The sequence below is a fragment of the Drosophila elegans genome, unplaced genomic scaffold, assembly GCF_018152505.1.
Source record: "Drosophila elegans isolate 14027-0461.03 unplaced genomic scaffold, ASM1815250v1 contig_476, whole genome shotgun sequence".
Taxonomy (NCBI): Eukaryota; Metazoa; Arthropoda; class Insecta; order Diptera; family Drosophilidae; genus Drosophila; species Drosophila elegans.
Genome location: NW_024545863.1, coordinates 9,525,905 through 9,552,159, shown reverse-complemented (window position 1 = coordinate 9,552,159; position 26,255 = coordinate 9,525,905). Strand labels below are relative to the sequence as shown.

At 35.0% G+C, this 26,255-nt stretch overlaps 1 protein-coding gene across 10 annotated transcripts in view; it reads right to left on the bottom strand.

Annotated features, from left to right (window-relative positions):
• Positions 1 to 25,815, bottom strand: part of LOC108141075 (AF4/FMR2 family member lilli) — a 41,035-nt gene extending 15,220 nt beyond the window's left edge. For 5 of the 10 annotated variants that reach the window (XM_017264236.2, XM_041709223.1, XM_041709227.1 and 2 more), the window contains exons 1-5: positions 25,698 to 25,811; positions 24,946 to 25,291; positions 4,988 to 5,096; positions 4,759 to 4,889; positions 2,283 to 2,399 (exon numbers count right to left, since the gene is read on the bottom strand). In XM_017264236.2, the coding sequence (XP_017119725.2) occupies positions 2,283 to 2,399; positions 4,759 to 4,889; positions 4,988 to 5,096; positions 24,946 to 25,002 (414 nt within the window). In that variant the 5' untranslated portion in view covers positions 25,003 to 25,291; positions 25,698 to 25,811. Of the gene's footprint in view, positions 1 to 2,282; positions 2,400 to 4,758; positions 4,890 to 4,987; positions 5,097 to 24,945; positions 25,292 to 25,565; positions 25,675 to 25,697 lie in introns of those variants that run through there. The other 5 variants (XM_017264245.2, XM_017264242.2, XM_017264244.2 and 2 more) reach the window with 3 other exon arrangements.
• Positions 25,816 to 26,255: the final 440 nt, after the last annotated feature.

The following is a 26,255-nucleotide window of genomic DNA, read 5'->3' as shown; positions in this document are numbered from 1 at the left end:
TGGACTCCCTGATTTAAAAAATTACACTTAAAAAAATATTTCTCTAAATAAAGTAATGAAATTATTTTTGTTTTTCAGGTTTGTATTTTTTGAGAATTAGTTTAAGTTGTCGGAACTTTAGTTCTAGCAATTTATACAAACTTTGTCAAGCTCAAGCATCTGAATTAGAAAACCAATTCTTATAACATGTACGGGAGTGAAGAGTAATCTCTTTCCAGTAAAATAAGCTATTAATGACCGCAATCGGTTAGGCACAACTGGAGATAAAAAATAAAATTGGCATGAAAGCCAGTAAAAAACGTTATTTACACTTTAAAAGAAATGGTGCCATTTAAAAACATGTTGAGTGTCATTTTCTGAATCGGGGAGTCCATCTGCACCGGAAAATCAAGGTTTGATCTCTTTTGGATTTTAATTTTGTAAGCCGTGCTAAAAAACATATGGTTGTTTTAATCCATGTTAAATTTGAAATATATGACATGAGCCTATTTTTAAAACAAAAACGAATACATCCATTATTACGTGACAAAATCTTAAAAAAAATATCAACAAGAAATTTTACATAAACATTACCCTAAAATGTATGCTATAGAATATAGAATATTTTTAAATAAAACTAAAACCAAACTTAATCTACCCTTCTTCATTTTTTTCGCATTCAGTTCCACATTTACCCACACAGAGATAGAAGAAATCAGAGCAAACAAGCATAAAACCCCATTTTACATACTACACACGTTACAAACTACAAACACAATGGCCACAATCAGATCGTCGAAAGATATACTAGGTATTGAAAGTACTATGGATATTACAAGCGTATGAATGGGCGAAAAAATCGATGTTCAACTTATGCAAATGTTAAAGTGTTTTGCAGATTAAAATTTTACATTCAGGTCGAGTAGACGCCTGACTAACTGACATTCTGTCTGACAACTCAATGGTGCTTTCACACACTCACTGCCATGCAATCATGCTCATGTGAGCAAATGGAAAATTTCCATGGCCATGAACGGCGGGACGAAGTACAAATGTTCAACAGCATGTCCTGCACAGGGAGAGTTGTCAATAAAAGGAACAGAAATGTAGCGACAGTCCGACGCTGGGGAATTCAGGGGCTGGCATCACGGCTAATAGAAATTGTTGCGCGCTACAAAGTTTTGAACCAGTGGTCCGAAGCGTTCTATTTCTGATCGGAAGTAAAGGACAGTTTTATCTTTCTGCTGATTTATTCCAGCTACAGCTGCTTTATTTGACGCCAGGAAGCGTAGGTTTACAATCGGACTAATAATCAACTTGGAAACATATACACGTTATATTGAAACCTATTGAAGTATGAGCCAGCTCAATTGACATGACATAGTAATCGATTGTTTAGCTCTAATTCCAATTAAACGCGTTTAATACTTATTTACAAAAAAAATAGATTTAAATTAATCTTGTACTTTATCTAAAAAAGTTATAGTCTTAGCAAGATTTTTCTTCAAAAAATTTAGAAAAATTTAAAAAAAGACTATTAGTTTAATACAGAGATAGTATCAGTTAGCAATTTTATAATAAAAGTGATATTTGAAGATAAATTAAACCGCTTTCTTTTTCGTTTTCAAAAATATAAAATAAATTATTTGAAAAAGTTAACATTTTTTGCCAAAAAAAAGTGTTATGAAACCATGTTCTTAAAAAACAGTTATTTAACTTACAAAAAATAGCTGTCATTAAACATCAATACTAAAAATCAAATACTATAATTTTCTTAGAAATAAAATATAAATTTTAAAAGTTTAATAGTTAGCTGTTAGTTTAAAAATGAATGGATAAAAATGTATTGTATGAAACCATACTGGGCATCATATTTAAACTTTCTTCTTATTTAGAAAAAATAAAATTATTTTTTAAAAGGATAATTGTTATATTCGGTCTCTTGTTATTTTGAATTTAAAACCTCTATTAGAAGTTCAAATTATACTTTAGCGTTTTGATTCTATTCATGTTTAGAGTTTTTCAAAAGACAATTACGTGGCTTCCGCTTAGGTAGTATTAAGTTTAAAGTATCTTTCAATGACGAAATGTTTTTCTGAGTACAATAGGCTTTACGAGTACCATCAACCTTGCAAAAATGTTTTAAATAATTTTAACATGCTGGGAACTTGAAATCAGCAAAACACATCCATACAGACGCCCAGGCACGCGATTGTAAGCAAGTACTTGACTAGGCAATAGATAATCATTGAGTTAGAGTGCTCTGGCTGCCGTGCAGTGAAATCCATCCGACAATTGCGTACCTGTTTTCTTGTGGTTCCGTCGATCTCCGTTGCAACGGGATACGCGCGTCCATTGGGCACAACGGGTGGTCCCTCCGATTTGCTGCGTCGCGAGGGTGTACCGCCCCGCTCCTCCGACTGCAGACAGAAAGAGATGGGGGTATTAATGGTATACGGGCTTGTATAATTGTTAAGCTGGTCATTAATATTACGCATTCGCCTTGTTGACGTGCGTCATCAGGTGAAGTCAATAAATTATGTGTTGTCAGCGTGCTCATGATAGTCAATTACAAAAGCACTTTCAGGCATGCCTCGGCACCCAAAAGTGGCAAGAGAAGGATTTTTTTATAAATATATTTAAATACAGGTAGTATAACAATACAGCAAATAGAAAAACCGTTTTTGGGAAAGTTTCATACAGATTACTAAAGAAATGAGAGACTAGTTTGCGAAGAAACGGACAAGCGGTCGGAATGACGGACATGGCTAGATCGACTCTCCTAGTGATGCTGATCAAAAATATATCTGTACACTTTATAAGGTCGGAGATGTCTCCTTCCCTGCTTCGCAAACTTTTGACTGAAACTATAATATTCTCTGAAAGGGTATAAAAAAGGGGCTAAACTTGTAGATATTCTTACACCACTGATTTTTGTAATGTCCTTGGCTCATGTTCCCGCTGTGTGCCGCATTATTAATTAGTCTAGCGGTGGAGAGTAAGGGCAAAAATGAACTAGGAAAGGACCTACCTCATGTAAAACTTTTGTGAATGGCGTTTCTGTTTTTCATGTGGCATTTGAAAGCGTCGACATTTTTATGAGGACCGCGGCTTAAACACATTAACCCTAATGCCAAGTCTGGCGTACGGGAAACGGCTTTATAAGCCCATCAGTATGGTATATGAGAATAAAATCCCAAACAAAAACGTAATACTATTTAAGCTTAGGCTAGCATAAGTTTAATAAAAATAAAAATGTAAAATTTTGTTGGTATAAAGTTTATTGCGTAACATTTAGCATAATTTTAATCGACAATGGAAAACTACGCCAACTATTTGAAATCCCAACTATTATAAAACAAAATAAACTGGAAAAGATGTCCAATTCTTTCACGGTCCTCTCAAATGTGGAATGCGCATAAAGTTTGTGTGGTTATACTAGATTACTATTAGAAGTTCAAGTTGACAGAGTATTTTCAATTTATAAATTTTGTACACCCAGAAAAAAACTTAATTTTAAACTTAAAATTTTTAGGACGAGCGCGAACTTATTTAATACGGACCCTACTTGGTAATAATATTTCAAAACAATTTTTTATGGAATCGAAGAGAAAAGAAAAAAAAGAGAAGGAAATAATAACAAAAGTGTTCCGAGATTAAGAACAAGGTTCTGGGTTTTTTCCCTCTGTGTACTTAAGTTGTTCACTTGAACAACTTAAATTAAGAAACTTTATTACTTGCATAAAGAATTTTTCGTACTCAAACCAATATCTTTCGCACTTTCTTCAAGCACTTTTGAGCTATTGGACTGATGACGTTCATTCTCAAATATAGAAATTCGGGATTGAATAATTCGTACTTGAATATTTTTTTTTGTACTTGAATCAAAAAAATTCAAATTTACCCTACTTCTGATGCCGTTTTTTCTTTGGGTGTAGGACACGTGGAACTGACCAATAATTTTGCATTTTAAAAAAATGACTTTTAAAATATTTGCATCATGCTATTAAGTATGCAATTTTTTTGAGTAATCACATGAAATTTTTATACAACATATTTAAATACATTACAAATTAATTTTGTAATTAAGACATGTAAATATATTTTACAAAAATAAATTGATTAACATTCAGAACCCCTTTTCAATCATTTAATAATCTTTAAAAATTGGACAAAACAGATGTTTATTAAACTTAACTATAGGTGTTTTTTTTATCAAACGATATTTAATTTTAAAAGAAATACAAAATTTCGAAATTTATGTTTATAAATAAATGAATAAAATATTCCTTTTGTATTTTTAAACATTAGAAATTCAAATTACTTCAAAGCCGATATCTGACCTAGAGATTTCTTAAAATCTATCCAAAAAGTATTCTTGAATATATACAAAAGCAATTTTGTCAAAATTTTAAGGACGATTAAAGCCAAAACCACTTTTAAAACTTTCATAGTCTTTTATAACGAAAAAAAATATAAGTTAGATTTAAACTTTGTTATGTGAAGCAAAAGATTTTGTTGACAAAAAACAATATTGATTGCGTACATACTTAAAAATTGCAATTGTGTTTTAAAAATAAATGTTTTATATCGATTATTTTCTGTCCCTAAACTTTATAGTTACCAAATTAATTATAATATAAATTACATTTTCAAATATTCCCTTAAATACTCTTATTTTTATATTTCCTGCAGTTGCCGAAAAAAAATAAAGGTCGTATAGGGGCCCAGGCGGAAATAAAATATCCAGGCGGATATGTATTTATGACTGACACTTACTCTCGCCAAACGATGTGCACTGGCATCTCGGCGTGCATCCGTATATTCCGATCCTATAATAAACTCGTGCGATTTATATGCTAATTCTGGACATTTTTTTCGTCGCGGCAATGGCGGCTCATTTGTCGGGCCTGCAGATGTGCAAAATGAAATCAAAAATCGAATCAGAACGATATCAATAAATAAGTCCGTGACAATAAGACGCAGGACAAATGTCTTCGCTACTCACCAACGAATTGACTTGGGTTTGGGGCTGGCGCCCGTCTCACAACCTCTGGTCGCGAGTTGCCCGTAAATTCATGCCAACGATAAGTGCTCCGATACTCCGAGTGGAGCTGCTGGAAGAAAAGATATCAATAATTTAAGTCGTCAATTAGATGCACAGAAAAAATCCATTATTTTTGAAAGACTAAGAATAAATTTTGGTTATCAACACCGAAACCGGCAAAACACTTTCATACGTTCAATATACAAAGCGAGTAGGGATTTAATTTAAATAATGTATATTATCTCAAGAACGTGTGTATAGATTTTAAGTCGATTGGCAAAAAATTGTTGTAGCTATTTTTATACCAGTACCCTAATATTTTTAAAAACCAAAAAGCGTCGGTGACCATCAAAACTTTAAAGCTACTGCACCGACGGACGATCAGGCTTAAGGACATGACTAGATCTCAAGGGTTTGAAAAGGACGATTTTCTATTTCTCAAAATGAAAATAAAATGAGCTTATGTTGGTCGGTTTCAAAAAAATTTAACGAATTATATTGGGATTCTGAAATGATTTTTTTGTTGTCAAGAAAAAATGACATTTGTTCTACGTTTATTTAAAAACTAACTAGCTAAAAATAGCTAAACTTTTTACCCCCATGGCTTCCAAACACCAGATGTATTGATTTTGTGGAAATAGCATTTTAAAAGAACAAAAATTTCTGGTTGCATTTTTGTTGAAAATACGCGACATATGACAGCCGACTTAGATGCTTCAACAGTTATTAAAAACAAGAATTTTTATTTTTTATAAAAACGAGGACTTATGGTCTTACAATTTTTGGAAAACGCGATTTCCGAATTTGTTAATAAACGAAAAATAAATGAAAAATAAGTATAACTTCGCTGTTTTTCAATTTATACGAATATACTAGATTGTTAACTATTTAAGATAGGAAGAATCGGAAAATGCAGTGGAAAATCGATATAGCTTCATTGTTAATATAGTATACCCGATTAATATATATCCTTCCAGCTGTTACAAAAATGAAGTCTTCTATAAATTGCCTATGTTTTCTGTTAAAATAGACAAAGTGCGCAATTTACCATTGACTATAATTACACCTACACGCATGACAAATACCACAATCAATCCACAAAAAATAACCACTTCCACATATGGCCACATGTGAATATTTTTATTTGCCAGGGCCAGACTGTGGGCCCACGGCTGTCGGCCAATTGGCCAGTTAGTCAAACAGTTTCGTTCCGGGCTCTCGGCCAAATTGCGGTTTGGCGCATTTCAATGCGGCAATACGTCCACCCACTTTCTCCATTACAACTGCAGCCATTTGATAATTGCGACAATGGGCAGAGAAAAATCCATATTAATGGCCTGGTTCTGTTGTTTCCTACTGCAACAGTTACTCTTACTGCCACTTCAGCAGTTACTGTTTGTGTTATTTTGCGACTTATTTTATGGCCACGACAGCGCGTATCGATCTTAGCCAAGCGACTTGGACATTTTGAGCAGAAGTCGTTGCATGTAAGCTGTAAATTGGGTTAAGCTCTTCCACACAAACTGGCTAAGACAGCTGCGGCGACTATCCTTTCCAACAGACAGTTCCAGGCAATAGCGGGACCAGGATTTGGTTTGGTTACCTTTTTTTAATCTACAATTGTATCACTTCTACCAGCGAGGGGACTTGAAACACCAAACCCACGGCGCTTAGTTTCAGGACAGCCAGTCACTCGATTTAATTATGGCCCGACTTGGAATTAACCCTCCTACCGTCCTGGAATTTACGTGAGCTTAACTTTCATTGTCTCAACGTCGTTTCCTGCTCCACTTTTGTTAGAGAAATAATTGACCCACGGCACGCAATGTCAAAATACAGGAAACATCACATCAATTATTTGTTGCAACTATCTCCTTGCCTTAATTTAAATTTATAAGCACATAATCTGGCTTTGCAACAAGGTCACTCTTAATTTTTTAACAGATTAAACTTAAACACATATATATGATCGAAACAGACAGATCTGACATGTTTCAGAGTGACGCGACAGACAGTTTAGTGTTACGCGATTTGTGGGCGTTAGAGTGGGCGTGGCTCAATTTTGAAAAAAACTTGCGCTGCTTAGGAACTACTAGAATCTGCATGCCAAGTCCCAAATCTCTAGCCTTTATAGTTTCCGAGATCTCAAAGTTCATACAGATGGACATACAGAGGGACATGGCTAGATCGACTCGGCTTTTGATCCCGATCAAGAATAGATTTACTTTAGACGGACATGGCTAGTCCGCATCTAGTGATGCTGAGCATAAATATATATACATTATAGGGTAGGAGATGTCTCATTCACTGAGATGCAAACTTCTGACTGAAATTATAATACCCTTTGAATAATTCCGTATTCCGTATTGACAAATTAATTTGAGACTTAAAAACGCCTTGCAATCTGCTCTAAATAAGATGATGAAACATTATTCTGCATTATTTTCTTGTACTAAAAAAAGGGAAGGATTTATCGTGTTCAATCAAGTATAGTACAGTAGTATATAGAACTTTAGTTCCTTTTCTTTGAATATATATCATTCGCCTTTCACTAAATTTTGGTTTGACTCATTGGAAATTGCATTAGTTAGCAGAAATATATTTATATTTATATATTTATATTTCTTTTATATTTTTTAATTAATTAAAAAATTCTTTGGACTTAGTAATGGTTTAATAATAGAGCATTTCGCTTTTAATTTTATTAAAATCAGAAAACAAAGCTTGGAGTTTTCAACATAAGTGAGTGCGGCCAAATAAATCAATGGCACTTACGGGTGTTGCGGCAACAAAAGACACAAAAAAAATCAGAGAACGTTATTTTATAAATAAATTAAATATAGTTTCTATATTTTGGGAAAAGATTCTTTGTTTTAGAAAAAAAATTTCAATTTTTCTAGGAATATTTAGCTTACGGGCAAAATTTCTACATTTGAAAACAGTATTCTTCATTTAAGAAATTTAAAACAAAAAAGTTATATGGCCAACATCTATTTTGAGGATACATTTTATTTTGAGTGTAGTTCCTATAACGAATATTGAAATAGCTGCAAGGGTATTAAAACTTACCAAGGTTGGCTTCTTTTCTGGTTTAAAAAAAAAATCAACTTGTTTTCTTGGTTTCTTCCAATATTCGAGTTCAAAATTTGTGTTCTACGGAGATTTTTAAGCTATTTTGATGTTTTATTTAGACAATCGCACACATACGATATACCACAATCTCCCTGTCGTATATCTAATGCTGCGAATGGAATACACCCTTAACCCACCTACAAAAAAAAAATGAGACCGTGGGCAATTTACTCAATTGCGGGCAGATCCCTTCGGTCTAGACACACTCCTGTATTTGCCAACGCTTTACACCAATTAAAAGGAGTTGAAGCAAATGATTCCTGGGCAATCAATAAACCACGTTTGGTCGGAACGAACCGATTGCCACGCCCTCTCCAGGGCGAAGCAACGGCGGCACGCACTTTCTACATAATTTAGCAGTTAGAGCTCACTTTACTGGAGCCGCTAGAGGAAAGCTCGAGCTTACGTGGGTTCATTTGTCATCTGAATTGCCAGTTGATGTCAGGGGTGTCGTCCTCGTTCGCACTGCCGAAAGTGTGGGATGGGTTCTGCCACGTGGCGGACTCACACCTGTACACATCGTTAGAGTATTTGTATATTTATAAAGCAACCAATTTCGAGCATATATTCCAGAGCAGCATTCTTCATGTCATGGGCGGTGTGTCCCACAAAAAAAATTTATATATTTTCCAACTGATTTATCGTCGTGGTGTTTCATTGATTTGGGTCACCAAATGCAGCCGCACCCCAGCTTAAATATTTAAGTATTATGAATGGTTTGTTTTTGGAGAGAATATTAAACATTAATTCCATTCGACATTTTAAATGTTGTGAGCCTTTTGGGGCTAGCAACGTAAATGGTATAGTTTGGTAAGAACCTATTTTTTTTTTTGAACATGTGAGAGATACGGCAATCCCTCAGCTGGGCGGCACTTAGCATCCCAGTCAGTGTGTCTGTGCAGTGATGTTGAAATCCTGATAAGCCTGCTGACGTCTCAACTGTAAAACAGCTGACAGATGGACGGGGCGAAAGTATCCTGATGCGGAATTTTTAATTAAAATTTTAAGCCACCGATGGCAAGTCCCACTTATTTGACATCAAAACTTAGCACATAGATCAATGCCCCAGTTGTGGTGGCCCTAACTATCCCATATAAAAATGTCCACGTTGCAGACATTCTCGTATCGGTTTTCCCACGTCCAATGCACTTTCTGAAGATAAATTTATGGCTTTAGTATTTGGGTGGGGCTCCAGAATTCTTCGTAGCGTACTTGCAGACGACACACTCTTGCACTTGTAAGTCACTGACCGCAGAAGTGTGTGTGGGAAATTCGTGTGCGTGTTTAATCTACCCGAAGGGACGTTTCAAGTTTTATGCGGGCACAACAAGCAAAATGACACCTCGAAGCATAGTTATCGCCTCCGAGATCCTTGTTTTGCGGTCTCACGTGTGTATATATGTGTACTAGTGTAGTTCTTTGAAGTGGCAACCGCATTTCTGGGTAAAAAAAAATATTGGCCAAGCGTTTTGGGGCGACTTAAAATGGTTTGTTTCGAATAATGACAAACATAAAACATGTGCGGTGTGCAGAACTAAAATAAAGTTTTTAAATGTATTCTTAAAAATTAAGTAGCTACTACTTTATTGTAATTTCAATTTGTTTAAAAATGTATTAATTTTGATATAAGATTTTTATTTAAGTATTTTTTTGACACAGTTAAAAAGCATATATTTTCAATATTTATTTTTTTAATGGAAGATTAAACTTTGGTAAAAATTCAAGTTTTGTAATAGTGTTTGTCTATTAAATTTAAAATAACTGGTTATTTTTTGATTTTAGCTTTGCAAACCTTATTTTAAAGATCCTATACCAAATGATCTTATCTCATCTTAAAACTGCAGCGTTGTAAAAACTTCCATTCCCGTCTATTCAAATTTGATATTTTTGCCGCAGCCCTCAAAAGTTTGAAAAGTTTTTTCATTTACTTTTTGTTTACGATGCATTTTTGCCATTTGACACCATTTTGTCTGGCACAGACAACGTCGTGTTTGTATGGGACTGCTTTTATGGTTTCCGCCGGCCAAGCCGAGCCCACAAAACACCTGACCAGGTGGGTTGCATGTCTGCCACAGCTGGAGTCCACCTCCATTTTTCTCCGGTGCGTGCCTTTGTGCCACTGTGACTTAGCTCGCTTGATTGCTCAACTAACTTAGCCTCTGGGATGCTTGCTGCCATTTTGCGTGGTCTGGGCCAGCAATTAATTTACTCAACAGAGGCCCCAGGCCGGCAGGAATGATGCTTCTGCAACAAATTTAATTGCCATCTGCACTGAAATGAGACAAGTCCCAAAACATTCCGACTAACTGACGCAGATTGACGGACAGTCAAGAATTGCTGCAATGCACGCTCAAAAACATTACTGCCAGTTAGATTTCAGAAAGGGATTATTTTTAAAGTTAACAACTGGAAAATTTCTCAAGTATTTAAAAAAGATGTTTACTTTTTAAATTGTTGGCCGAGTTTTCTGATATTTCTGTTGTAATGCTTAACAAAAGCCTTTAGAAACGCATGGGGATGTTTTTCCGAGTGTACAGGCGAACCACTATAGGTCGACTACTAACCCCGGGTTGGAGGTCTCCTTCATTAAATTAAAAAACACTGCTCATTTGCATGAGCGCCTTCATTTCGCTCTCTCAGTTAGCCTTCGCCCGTAAATATGGATTTAGTTTCCATTCAAATAAGTGAAGAACAACCCGCTGGCAACACTTATGTAGTTGGAATTAATTTACAGCCTTAGCAAGCATAATATAATAATACAATACAACTGTAATTGAGTGCAGAGAAGAATAATTACCTTGAATTTAATAAGTTATCGTAAATATTATATGTAAATACAAGAAAAGACACAATCTTCGGCCAGCATACAAATTCTTAAAATTTTATTTATAAACTTCGAATTATACGCGTTTATGTTTAAAAACATTGAAGGACTTTCAGCTAAAATTTTTCGATTGTTCCTATAGCTGCTCTCGTTTTCCGATTTCAATAAACATATAAGTGTATACCTCGAAAATTAGTTTTAAAGAATATACAATTTTTGCAATAACATATTGTGTTTTAAGAAAAATGGCGAACCGACAGACAAACACACATGGCCTAACCGACTCAGCTTTTTATCCTGATAAAGTATATATTAATTTTTTAGCTCTTTTTCCTTTTTTCCTGTGGAAATCATACAAATTCTTTTAAAATTGAAAATTATGTAATTCAAAAATAGATTTGGTAACATAAGTTTTCGTTTATCAAAAACATACAACTCGAAAATGTTTTTACTATTTGACTTTCATAGTTTTGCGGTTTACGGCACCATTAAACTTTGTGAAACTTATTAGTACAGATTGCCAACGAAATATGCAACAATTTAATATCAACATACAATTAAGCCAGAAAAGATCGCTGAAAAGACTGTCGTCAAGCTCGCCGTTGCAAGTTATTTGCATTCAACCAAAAGTCCAACGGCAAAAAGACAGACAGGAAACAGGAGTGAAGAGGGTGTCATGTAGAAGACAGCTGAAAAGTCATTTGTATGCGACCGCAAATCGGGGGACATTAAACTTTAAAGACGCTTTTATTGCGCTCCCCATCGTCCGTGTGCTCCACATCGTCTGAGTCCCTTTCAATTCTAATCCTTATACCTTTGGTCCGCATACCTTTTGGCCCTGGGTCTTTGGCTTTGATTTGACGGCTTAGCGTTGACACGGCAGTCGAAGTGGCAGCCTGATTTATATGGCCCAGACCATGAGCAAATCCCAGTCAAATTGCTTGTGGCAACAGCGAAGACAGAAGAGTACAACTGCAAAGCACTAGAAATTCTGAAAAAGTCAGCGAGCAGTATAATAATTGAAAGCATTTTTTCTACTCAAAACCAGACCAGAAATTGCATAAATTGTATTTAAGGAGATATGAGCTCCCTGGCGTTTTTTTGTTTCAGGCTGGACAATAAAACCCCATAAAAACCTTTTCAGCAAATTGTGCTTTGTTTTTGCATATAAGTGCACTCTGCACCCGTTTGCGATTTATCTATATATCTCTTCTTTCTTATCTTGTATCTCTTCTATCTATCTTCAATTATCTTATGATTATATATCGGGGCTGTGAACCCATTTAAATTTGGCTTTGGTTTAATTCGGGTTCAAACATAAACGATTGAAAAGGTTGCGGTTTACAAACCGGTTTGGTCAGGATTCAGGTCCGAACCAGGGTTAAACAAACAAATTTTTTTTTTTAATTAAATGACAATACCAGTTAAATTCTCTTAGTTTTTTGTATTTGTTTGGGTGCCTTATTTCTGAAATATAGGCAAAATCGGCTATGAATCCAAACCAAAGGTGATTTTCTAAGATCAAGACCGATTTGCTCTGATCTATATTCTGAGTGTACTAGCTTTTTAAATTTAGCTCATTATTTATCAAATAAAAAATTGACTTGGTAAAATTTAAAGTTTTCTCATTTATTACTACTACGACTGAACAAAGTTGGTTGTTTAGTTAATTAAACAATTTGTGGGCCCAAAAAAATGTTAACTGTAATTGTTAGTTAGTCTTTATTTAACTTAAGATAGAAAGGACATATGGTATTATATATATATTGATGTGAACTCTATAAGAAAAAAAACTTCTCAAAAGTTACTTAAACGCATTTTACCCATTTTATCATTTTGCTCATACAAAATACTTTGTTTTTGTCCGCAGTAACCTTTAAAATATTTTTCCAAAAGCAAATTAATCTTAAAATCCATTTAAGTTATCAAATTATTTCCTTGCACACTCTGCCAGCCGCAGACAAAGAAAAGCTTTTCACACATACTTTGGCCGAGAAATTGTAACACTTCCGGAGCAATTTAAGAAGGCAAACTTTTGTGACACCTTTCCCACCTGGAAAATACTTGTCATATTTGTGAGAAAAACGTTACTCAAATTATGTGCGATACGCCTGAGAGCAATAACAAAAACATGGGCATATTTAATGCGTTTTCCTGTCTGTGTTCTGTCCTCGAGGCAAACTTTAAGTGCTTGTGCCACATTTCCATATGCATCTGTTGCTAAGCGTTATTCAATTTTGAACAATTAAAACGAAATCCGATACCGCCTTTGAGCTTTTTAAAAGTAAGGAAAATGAAAGAAAAACTATTTTCCGACGCTTATGCGTGCCTCAACCCGTTTTTTTCTTTTGTTTTCCTTGTTTAGCGATTACCGCACGAGTGCTTTTTGTCAGTGTGCGGGTGAACGAATTTTCCTGCGTGTGTCTGGGTGAGTATCTGTGTGAAATGCTGTGCTTAGTGCACTCATGTGAATAATGACGCTGTCGACAACGCGACTTTGCCATCGATGGCACGCGTCTATTTTAAGGTTCCTCAATACCCTAAAAGTGGAGAAAGCATAACAAAAATATATATCGCGCAGAAAATAAATACATATTGAAATTTAAGTTAATGATTACGACATTAACGGTTTATAGAAGTTATAGAAAAAATTCGTTTTACATTTACACATACCCTACATACTTCACGGTTTTAATTTTATATGCCATGATAGGAAAAGCAATTGATCTTAATTTATTTTTAATATTTTAGCACATATTGACATTGATAACATTGATAATAACTTCAGCATGCCGAAGCTACCATCCTTTATCTTTTTTAAATTAATATATATATTTCGAAGGTAAGGTCATTGCAACTCCGTGGTTTGCAGCCAAGACACGTTTATTCGCCCCTAGTCCTTACTTCCTTTGTCGTCTATCTATCTGGTCGCAGAAACTGCTGGCAATTTGCAGCTTCTTTCCTGCTGCAATCAAAAGTCATTCTAAATGAAAATTGTCCCTTATATAAGTACAACGCACTTACGTCAGCACTGAATGGCAGATGAACGCAAAGAAAAGTAACTCAAAAAAAAACCATTACAATGCCGCAAACAAATTTAACGTCAACTCCTCCATAAATACAGTAGGGCATTCTTTGAATACTCCAATTACCGCATTTTCGCTTTTCTCAAAACGAACAAAGACAAAACCTTTCAAAGTTTTCACATTTCGATTATTCACAGCCTTGGTTTTCCCAAACAAAAAGTTGTCAGTAAGATATGATAAACAAACATAAACTTGGTAGGGCTTGAAAATAATATTTTCTTAGTATCCCCACTGGCTGCGACAGACATAATTTTTCTGTCTGTTTCTGATATTTTCCTCATTTAAGACGTGGATACGCTAATTTGATTAATGTTTAAGACAACAACGGTGTGAGTTAGGGTAAACTATAAATTACATCACCCATTACGTCAATAAAGTTATTGGCGAGTCCTGAAGATTGAATTACATCATTTTGTTCTCCACGTTAATTTAAACAAAAAAAAGTTGTAACCGTTTTGTATAAATTCGCTTTAGGCAACTTAACCGCATTTTAAAATTATTTGGTTCGAAGTAGAAGAACTTTCCTGCTAGGAAACGGGTCAAAAAATTTTAATGTTATGATTTATATTATTTTTCCAACTATAACAAACTTTTAAAAAAATTGTCTAGATTTGTGACGATCACAGCTTCAACATACAAAACTTCAGATAACAGATTTGGTAATTGACTATTAAATAAAACACACTTTTTAAAATTGTATCATTTGAACCGCTTCACCCAAGTATTTAACCTGCCCAGACATTTCCTATTACAACTTTACGAATGAGAAAATTTTAAAGAGTATATGTGTTAGTTAAATTTTTAAAGTTTGGAATTTTGATGGTGAGATTTTCACGACTTTTTTATTTCGTTAAGAGGGTTTTTGTTTGATTTCAGAGGATTTTAAAACTTTTTTATGTGTAAGAACCAAAATGTTATAACCTGTACTAATAAAAGCTAGAGATTTGTGATTTTATATGTAGATTCTACGCATCGTCAGTTTTTTCAAAATGTGACAAAATTGTGTCTCTCAAAAATATCTTATACTCGGTCATAACTATCGGGACACACAAAAACTTATTAGCATAAATGTTTTTTTTTAATATTTTAAAATTCGAGGAAAACGGCTCCACCTAACACACGATTGTTTTCCTTGTGTCTTCTTGTTTTTACCTCTTAACGAGGTAAGGACGTTAGTGGGTTTTTAAAAACAATCGCCTAAGTGTGAATAAAAAAAAACCATTTGTGGCCATAAAAACACCTGTTCAACGATATATAGTACGTACCCGTAGCTTTAGTCGTTTGGAAGTTGTGGGCGTGTGAAATCTTTAGCTTTTTTATCCGTATTTCCGCTAAACGGCGGATTTTCCAAAAGTGGTAGGTGAACGCGTAATGAGACCCAAAATACAACAGGACAAGGACAACATTTTTTCGCACTTTCACCACCATTTCTCCGGAAACAAGTGACTTTCTAAAACTTTTAGTATGCACAAACTATCATGAAACCGCTACCTTTTGATTGCTATATCATTTATTAAGATCGGATAATTCTTTCCTGAGATCTCTTTGCGCACGCTTTCCGGTGCTCATCGTCACTACGTGGACGGCCGTCCACAGTGATTTCCCTCCCATTTTTGTTGAGAATTGGTTCTATATTAAACGAAATTCAAGGTTTAGGTTAATATTCAATCCAAAAAATATGTATAAAATGTTAATAAATAATACTCTATTTTCCCCAACTGTTGAATCTTTGTCGCATAAATACTGGTATAGTTTAATTATTTCTTATTAGAAATTATTATTTTCGGTCTATGCAATTTATAACAACTTTTTTCTCACTAAATTATCGTTATAACTTTTGATTTTACATCTGCTATATGCCTAAAGTTGAGGAAAGGCTATAGTATAAACAATTTTTATTGTTTTGCTTTGGATTGTCCTGTGTTAATCCCGATTAGGGTGAAACAAAAGCTTGTTTTTCCAGAGATGTCTGGCACACTGCGCAATCAGCGAAACTTAGCCGACGCCCCTTAAACCCTGATGAACTTGGCTCGTGGAGTCGAGTTGGCTAAATCCTTCAATTGGAAATGCTAAACGTTGGTTGAATGCCATTAAAACAATGCAGCATAAAATTCACTGCAGCATAGAATTGGTTGTGCACATAATTGTACATTGTGTGGGCTCCTTTCCGTCTATTATATGTATGTTGCAGCTCTTTTTCTGTTCTAGCTGATATCAAATTGCCATTGCCATCGCAAGGCTAAACAATTTTTTTTCAATTGATCGTGGTGACATCTTTTGAAAATAATATGAAAACATTGCCTACCAGCAAATGACAAAGTGACGTTTTTCCTTGAAGAAAATTCTGAATTTCAATTGAAGTCTGTCCGTATTGTTGAAATATTGATGTATCATATCACCTTTATTATGGATATATAATCGAATTGCTTTTAAATGTCTTTAAAAATGTCTGCGCGCACAGCAGAAATTTTCGGCTGACATCACTCCGAATTTTAAGAATTTTATATGCATTTATTTCCGGCCAATTGGCAGTGACTTCTCTTCCACTTGCCAAAAGCTAACGCTAACACATTACTTATAAGCAAATAAGGTCAGATGAGGGGTAAAATACGTCCTGCCCCCTCATTTCGCATCCCCTTCATCGCCACTTAAATATTTTACGCTGTTGTATTGTTAAGCAAAAGTTTTTCCCTATCCCGACGGCTAAACGCATAAAAAATGCATACGCACACCAGTTCACATATTGTTATATAATGGGATTGGCACACACACTTCTGCGCACATTTGAGGATTGTTTGTGTTGGCCAAGTTAAAAAACAAAGACGCAGAAAGAAGCAGCACTAAAAGCTGAAAGCGTGGTATAGTTAACTTTTTTTGCAGGTGAAGAATTATTTCGATGCTCCGACCACCGCTTAAAAAGTGGAAGTGTAGTCAAGGTTTCTAAAAGCCTGAAAAGTTAGATCAAGAAAAAAACCATTGTGGTACCGAGGAAAAAATCCTTTATACTTAGCTCTTTGTTTTTCATTGTTATGACTTATGGCGGTGTAAAAACTGCTAAGTATTTTTAAAAGCGTTTAAATCAAATAATAGTTTAATTTTTTCTAGTCAACCGCAAAAAAATGATAACTTTATTTTTAGAGAATATTTATTTATATATCCATAACAAACAAAGAATAAAGTTAGCACAGTTCCAGGTCCAGTTCCTATAGCAAACCAGAAAGCACTCTGATGACGAATTCTCTAAAAATCCTCTTTACGCAGTCTGATGAGGAATAACAAAACTGTATTTATGGTTCATTGTCTTATCTTCAATGGTGTCAATACTGGTTAAAATTACTCAATTGACAAGGTACCACGGCAGCGTTTTAATGATAGAATAAGCGCTCTGTTAAGCGCTTTGTCATTGATCGACGTGGTCTGTGAAGGGCCCAAACTTGTCGAGCAGTGCGACGTTCCTAACAGCTTAAAGTTGAACAGGAAAGACTCTGTCTCATGGGCCAACTCTGAATGCCAACCAGTCGAGCAGGACTTCACCGACAAACTATTCCCCAGACTTCTGTTTAGTGCGACGCATGCAACCAACATCTAATCTAATGGAGAAATGTTGAGCAAAATATATATATCACTTCGAGTTCAATGCTACGCATTAATAGCATTTTGAATACATTTACCGATGTTTAGAGTCCCCCATAGCCAAGCCTGAAACCTTTACTGACCTCGGAGCTAAACTCCCTTGGTACTAAGACACTTTAATAGTGGCATTCCGCAAGGTCATCAGGTCTCATCTTCCTTGAAACTTAGATGTCAATAAGCTGCTGTATAACTTCAAAGTCTCAACAAACTGGTGTCCTAAAATCATTTATGTTCATATTTAAGCATCAAGCGTTAATATGACAAACTAGAAAATAATATCCGCAGACATTTAGGTAAAAGAAAAACCATATAAAAATGTTAAAATAAGTTCATTAGTGCATGTTTAGTTACCATCAAAGATTTTTATAATTAACATCAAATCATTAAATATGTTAAACCATAATTTTTAAGTAAACTTTTGCACTATTAAGATTAGTAAGCACAAAGAACCCCTTTTCGTCATGGGTTCAAACCCAAGACTTTTCCCTAAGCTTGCTAAGTTTAATGTGCAGGCTAATAGACCACAAAGCTACCGACTTTCTCATATCAAAATCGCTTTTGTATTAGAAGAATTCACCATTATCTCTAAATTTTAAATAACATTTGTTGGTGTCCATTTTATTGCGATTTTCTAAAAATCAGGTTGGTTTTTTTCTGAGTGGTCAAGATCCTCCACCGCTCCAACCCCAAGCCGTCCATTAAAATTTCAATCAGCACTGTCAGCATCAACAGCTCCTTGCTACTTGGTCGCCAGCCAAAAGCCGACATGAAGATGGGGTCAGAGGTAGGGTTCAGAGGTGGTTTGAGAACTGCGCCAGTGCAACGACGACAATCTGGTCCCATATATATAGCATATACCATATGGCATGTGGCACCTGTCAGGCTTTTAGCCCGCCGGCCCCGTAATCCATTCACTTGCGAAGGGAAATTATTATAATTGCATTAGTTCAAAGGCAGAAAATTGAAATTGAAATACGTTAGGCGCTGTGATGGCACGACTTTTGCTCGCTCAGGATGCTGATGGATGGATGGTTGGATGGTTGGATGGTTGGATGGTCGGAAAGACTGCAGGACTGCAGGACTGAAGGGTGGATGTACTGAAGCCAAAGTTGACGTAATGTGCCAAGGATGGGGCGTTGCCGTATAGAAAAGTTCACTGTTCACTGTTAACGCTGCTTTTTCACAAATTAATTAAAGCTACTGAAATTCCGCTTTTCGATAATTAAGATATGATCAAAATCTTTAGCAAATGGCTAATTGCATTAAATTAGCCGTTGGACTGATTACAAAGTATGGATGATTTCATCATTTTAAAAAATCCGTATGTAGTCAATTTTTGCGAACTTTTTGGATTTTTAGCTTCAAGTAAAAACAATAATATAAATTTCGTTTTTTTAGCAGTTATGCTTAACAAAAATTTATCACTAGAACAAGCATAGCTATATTTCCATAATAGTTTTTATCGCTTTAATTTTGTAAGATAGTGCAATTGGCATCAAAAGCTTTTCTGTATAAATGGAAAAAGTTCAGTTCCATGCATGTTCTAATCGCCTGACATTGATGAGCACGACTTGATGGACATTTCGTGCTCGTTCGTTATTCCTGTGCAATTTTTAATGGCTGTCGAATACGAAAATCAATGAAAAAAGTTGTTGCTGATTAACACGCTAAAATTACCAGCACACATAAAAACCAAACAATCAAGGTTATAATAAAGTTTGGAGAACAATTCAAGAGGAATCAAAAAATGGATCAAAGACTTTTTTTTATTTATTTAGTTTTTTTACTGTTACCAATAGTAATTAACCATATATTTACCAAATAAAGCATACATTTACTCTACCACAGATAAAAAAGATGCAACGCACAATATAGCTTTAACGTACATAAATATGTCGTAGAAGTCTGAACTTTTAAAGTAGAAATTTTTAAACTTGCAGAAATTATTAAGACCTTAGGTCTTTTCAGCTGTCGATCGAAACTGTTTTCGTGATATTGTGTCTAATATTATTTTTTGAAAGGTAATAACATAAGCCAATTAATACTTATATTCAAGGCCATATTTAAAAAAAAATTAAAGGAATTTTATTTTAGTTTATGATAAGTACAGATCAAAGAAATTTTAAAGTCGATTTCTTAACACTCTATAAAGTTTTTAGATATTTATTTTTGAATAAAAAACATAATGGATAATCTAAGCTAAAATAAAATCTTTTTGTTTTGTTTTTATATTTTTTTTATTATTACTTTGATCGCAACTTTATAATATAGAACAACAAAAAAACAACAACAAAACAATTTGTCCAACCCGCCGGACTTATCCATGTCAAAATTTGATCGATAAAAATACAATTAGCAATAAAAGCTTCAAGTCGAATGCAAATATTAAAGGCCCATAAAAATGTTTTCCCAAAGTGAAGTAAACAACAGAAAACAGCGTGCAGAATAAGAACTTCTCCGAAAATATTTATGTGCAGCCCGCATGCGATTCACTGAATTGTGTTGAAAACATGCTTATATAAAAGCAACTGACTGCCAGAAAATGCAATTGTAAAACTAACAGAAGTCCGGAAAATCAGAAAAAGGTTAAACTCTCACGAGCGACATCAACAACAAGTCTTCAGGATATTTCAAGTAAAGACGATTTAGAACTGCTTTAGGGCCTAGTTACACTTAAGTTGCGTCATTTCGTCTGTGGCTACTAGTCACTAGCTAGACGCGGTGTTTTTTAAATAGACAGATAAAAATGGGGAAAAAGTGCGTCAAAGTGCATCAGTCTACAAAACTTTGATTTTTACCGATGTTTACTCGATGTTTGGCATATCGATATACTATCGGGGGAACTATCACTGCTATCGACGGAAAACAACAACAAAAATAGCCGGTAAAAAAAGGCGGAAGGATTTTCCTTGACAAATCAAAACAAAGAACAGCTGTTCAGACGCAATGATGCACGTCTGTCAAGTGTAACATCCTATTCTGCCTTATTCTATTCTGATATCGTTAATAGACGTGCGTGAGTATAACTAGGCTATTATACAAAAATTTTATGATGGGATCAAAAAATGTATATCACAGAAAAGTGTTTAACGTTTATGATTTCACACGGACCTCCTCAAAACAGTTGACCTCAAGTAATTAAAAAACTTTTTACTCTTCCACTAAATCCATGGAGATTGCTCATTGGTTTTCAACAATCGCCAAAAAAAAAACAAAATCCTTTATATTCTCTGGGCTTCTTGCCCTTAGTGGTTTGAGTTTGCTTTTGGTTTTCCCTTATTTTCAGTTCTGACAATTGAGGAGATTGTTGTTGGAAGACAGTTGGCGAAAAGTGTAAATTGCCCTCGTTGCAATAGGACGAAGTTTTCAGAGATGAGAAGGAGTTGCCTTAATTATTCGCACAAGATATATATATTCAATAAATATATAAAAACCAACATACTTGATATTAAAGTTAGTTTTACCTTATATATTCCTTATAATTTTTTTTTTTACAATTTGCATGGTTTATTCGGGTTAAAGCGGCATAGATATAAAGATCTATTTAGTAAAAAACTTTAAATGGTTTATTATATAATTTTACTGTTTTAGTCTGGACAATGTGCTTACAATTTTAAAAGATTATTTTTTAGACTAATATTTTTATTCCCAAACTTTTTTATCATAAAAATAAATCTAAAATTAGTCATTAACTCAACTCGTATAAAATTCGCCAAAATAAGAAATTGGTTAGACAGATAGAGCAAAGACTATTTTGTGGGTGGCAGTGCCCGATTTCTGGCAGAATGAAAACAATAGTGCAGAGATTACTCGACCTTTCCTAAACTGAAGAAAATTCAACTACAAACATGAAGTAAAATAATGCATAACATTTGTATTTGACATGATATACATTTATTTTTCTTTACAAGAGATACATACATTTGCAGAGGGTTCTATTATACCAGTCAGAAGTTTGCAACGCAGTGAATGAGGCATTCCCGACCCTATAAAGTATATATATTCTTGATCGGCATCACTAGAAAAGTCGATCAAGCCATGTCCGTCTATACGTTTCTACGAAAACTAGTCTCTCAGAGAGCTATTTGCATGAAACTATCCCAAAATTCACTTTTCTTGTTGCAGGTAAAACTTCTATATGAACGATCGAATAATATTGAATAATTCAAAATAATTTTCAATTCGGAAAACTTTTTCATAGAGCTGCCTTAGGAACTATCGAATAATTAAGCTGAAAATTATCATAGTTTCAATGTATTTAAACATAAACGCAAATATATCAAAATTTTAATGTTTTAAAGAATATACTTTTGAAATAACTGCAAGGGTATATAAGCTTCGACTGCCGAATTTGCTTCCTTGCTTGTTGTAAATTACAAATATTTTGTTGTAAATTCTTGGTAATTACATTTTTCAGAATCTGTTTAACCCTTTGGTGTTAGTCCTTCATAGTTTCCAAAAAAGTCACTCATTGTTTTGTAGAATGTTTCTTTAAATATTAAAGAATAAGGCGACGCCCAACTGAGTGCAATAAATCGGCAAATCTCACTGGATCTTTCCTGGGAGTGACTAAGAATTAGGTATAGCGGTAGCCACATGCGAGCTGAATCGATAAGCGTGTGGCATGCTACCGACGACTGACTGGCGACACTTAGCCGGCACTTGTTGTTGCTGCTGGGTAGATGGGTGGGTGGCCGGTTCTTTGGCTGGGCGCAGAGTAGGTGGTGGTGGGGTGGGGGAAGGTGTCGCCATAAAAGTTTGACTGCCCTGCGCTGATGTAATACCGCAAGACAATTTTGCCTTGCACGTCATATGGCTGAACAAGCAGTGGGAAACAACAACAAAAACTCTGAATAAAAGCCGGCTTTGAGGTGCTCGCTTTTTACTCTTCTCTCTTAACTCACTCTTTTCCTCTCTCCATAACTCGCTTTCTCCCACTCTCTCCATTTCTCTCTCAGCTGCACATGCGCGGGTTCTTGAAAGAAAGAAGGAAGGTTTTACCCAACAATTTGTGCGCAATGTGAAATGTGTTTAATGTATTCAACTACATTGTTCTCTGTAAAATATGAACCAAGAGGTATTCTCAATCAGGATTGAGTTTAAAGCTTAAAGAATTTGGAACCCCAATTTTATACTATGTTTTCCTGAATATTTAAAACATGTTATCGGTTATTTTTTAAGGTAAGCTTTGTTGAAGATATTCCTAAAAAGCATGATAACAAAGTAAATTTAAAGTAATGCAAAAACCAAGATATTTAGTTAATACTTAAAATTAAATGTTCTAATAACACTTTTTTTTGTAAAAGGAACAGTCTACTGTATTCGCCGGATTGCAAATTGTCAGATTCCTTTTTTTCTACTATTACACATATTACACATTGCCAAGGCAAGTTCATGAATCAGCTGTTTTGCACAGTCACTGGAAGGAAGAGCTAGATGGCTGTAGAGCGAGTTCCAGGCCGAGAGCGGTTCCGAGTTCGAATCCGAATCCGGGTGCTATGTGGGACCCCGGCCGGCCACAGCTGTCGGCCCAAACAAGCCACAAGCCATATGCTATTGATTTTCTGTGCTCTTTTGCCCATTTTTCCTGCCTTGGTGCCATGTTCCATGTTTCTTTTTATTTATTTTTTTTTTTTTTTGTCGGCTGTTACTTTACTTTACGCTGACGCGATTGGGATTGGTGTCGAGCGTAATGCAAGTTAATTTATTCGCTGCCAGCAAAATTCTTTTATTTATTCTGAGACTCCATATATATTAAGTAAGAAAATATTTCATGTCTCTACACAAATGATTTGTGATGGCAATTCAAGGATAGCAGTTGTAAGGTGATATTTTTCAACGTTATGAAAGCTGGTAGGAAATGTGTCCAAAGGGAAATCATTTAAGTCGGATTAGAAACAAGTGAAAGACTCTGTGGTTCGTTTAATCATTATTATAACTATATTAATAGATATAGATCATTAGAATTCTGAATTGTTAAATCATAAGTATGTACAAAAGAAATTAAAAAAAAAATTAAAAAGAATTAATTAATATTCCGATTGTTTCCATGTCAATTTTAATCAAATTTAAAACGGAATTCTGTAATAACAAACCGTCCGTCCGTTTCTACTTTATCTAGTTTCTCAGTTTTGAAGCTATCTGCATAAGAACAATCGCGTAACAACATTTAAAAACAAGAAAGGAAGCAAACCTCGGCAGTCCGAAGTTAAAACCAACAAAATAAATTAAAAAACAGCAAAGTTATACTTTGCTTTTCGTTTTATACCGATTGTTCCTATGTGATATAGTCGTCCGTTTAAAACTAAGAAACTAGATAAAGAGGAAACGGACGGCTAGATCGACTCTCCTACTGATTGCTGGTCAAGAATATATATACTTTATAGGGTCGGAAATGTGTCCTTCACTGAAGTATAAATATATCATGTTTTAAGACACAACTTTTATAAAAAATTGCTCGAACACTCAAGACACAGATAAAAATCTGTAACTTTGCAAAATATGTAGTAAAATAGTTCCTCAATATTTACTGTTAATGCTATACTTTTTATGGTTCCTTGAGAATGGTAAAACCCCCCAACTTAGAACCACATATAGAATGAAAAAATTTTAATATTAAAAATGCACCCTAATCCCAAAATTTTTCCGAGCGAGTCATAACTCATGAAAATCACCCCATTTTCGAGTTCTTGCAGCCCCCATTCACTTGTCGGCTGCAAGTATGCAATAAAAATTTATTATATGTCCTACACACAAGACTCACACTCACTCATACACATACGCGAGTTCAGACACAACTGTCGTATATAAATCAAACGATTTGGACGCTATAAACGAAATATTCGTTGTCTGCAAACTGGGCTATGAGGCTAAGGGAGCGAAAACTCCGGTGAAAAGCCTGAAAATAACTTAAGGACTGCTGCACCGACAAAAGGTAGTTCTGTATTTAGAAACCAATAAATATAATTTAAATAAAATTCCACAAAAAATTAGCAATCCTTTTTATTTAATGGTAGAAAGAGATTATCTCGTTGGTAACTGTTAAATGCAAGTAAGCTGCTGGAGATTTATATTAAGACCATAGTACTATATCATTGTATAATAAATTTAAATAACTATCTTAAACTCAAATAGTTTAAAAACTCTTTAAGTCCAAATAGTCCATATATACGTATATTGAAGCTAATAAGATTGCAATATAGTCACTTTTTTATGTGTAAAGATGGTTGAGGTGTGTTACTCACCTTGTCTACCGGCATTGATGGGCACGCTCTGCACAGATTCCAGAATGAGCCAATCATAGGGAAATGATTTTGCTGTTTGCCAGACCAAGGTGCCAAAAATACAGATCAAACACGTTTACGTAGGGGTATATCTATTCTCGATTTTCTGCAATCCGCGATGCTGTTTTTAACTCTTCATGGGTCAAACACACACGCTTCGCCTTTAAATTTTAATATTTCACCTCTCGCACGCCCTCTCTATCTCTTTCTGTCTCTGTCTCACTCTCTTTATGCACACGCACCTATATAATGCGTAGCGAAGAAAGTGCGTTTGTATTGTTAAAGGCCAAATTAGATTAGGCTTCCGCTGCGAGGAGAAATGGAGGCGTGAGAAAAAGTATTGCACACCAGCAGGCGCCTTCTTACAGTGATGATCTCATGCACACATACACATAACAAACATTTTTTTGACCCCCGAGTGTAAGTCTAATGAGCCCATAATATCTCGATTATATCGAGCAAACGGTTTTAGTTGGACATAACAAATGAAAACTAGTGCGAAAACCGCGTTCTGATTCTTATTTTTTATGGCCTGGCAAATCGATATCTATTTTTCATCACAGCCCTGTGGTATGCAATACTTTTTAGCGCTTAGTGCTAGCTGCACTTTTTCATTTCTTTCTGTCGCTTTTTTTTGTGGTGGTGATCACTGGAGCGAAGCTTTGGTAAGATACGCAATAGCCAAGAAACTTCAAATGCACAGGGAAACACACTTTAAGATTAAACCGATTTTCTTCCTGCTTTCTGCGCTGCCACTGCTGCCTACATATATATATATATCTTTCTGATCAAGCCCTTTCGATTTTTACTCGACGACGTTACGAACACGACTGAACCTGAACTGAAAGGTCTCAGAAAATAATCCACCGAGCGAAGCCAAAGCGTCGGCGTTGGAGTTGACGCAGGGCCTGGAAGTTTTGGGGAGAGTGTTTTGGAAATGAAATCGCAAATGGAAGCCACACTAAACATATGTTCGCATGAGCGTCGATTTGACCAAGGAAGTGCATCACTAATTAAGCAGGAAAAGCAAAGAAATACGAAAGAACTTTGGGTTGAGACCGTTATAAGTTATTGCAAATTTAACTCTGTTCGCTTTGGACTTCAACAACCTGGCAACGCTGACATGCGCAATGCAAACGGGTAACTTGTGACGTCACAATAGACTACACAGCTGATGTACAGAGAAACCGTTACTTCTACAATATATTTTTAAATATTTGAAAAATAATATTTCTGGATGCGTTGAAAAAAAAACTGTTATATTGTACTTC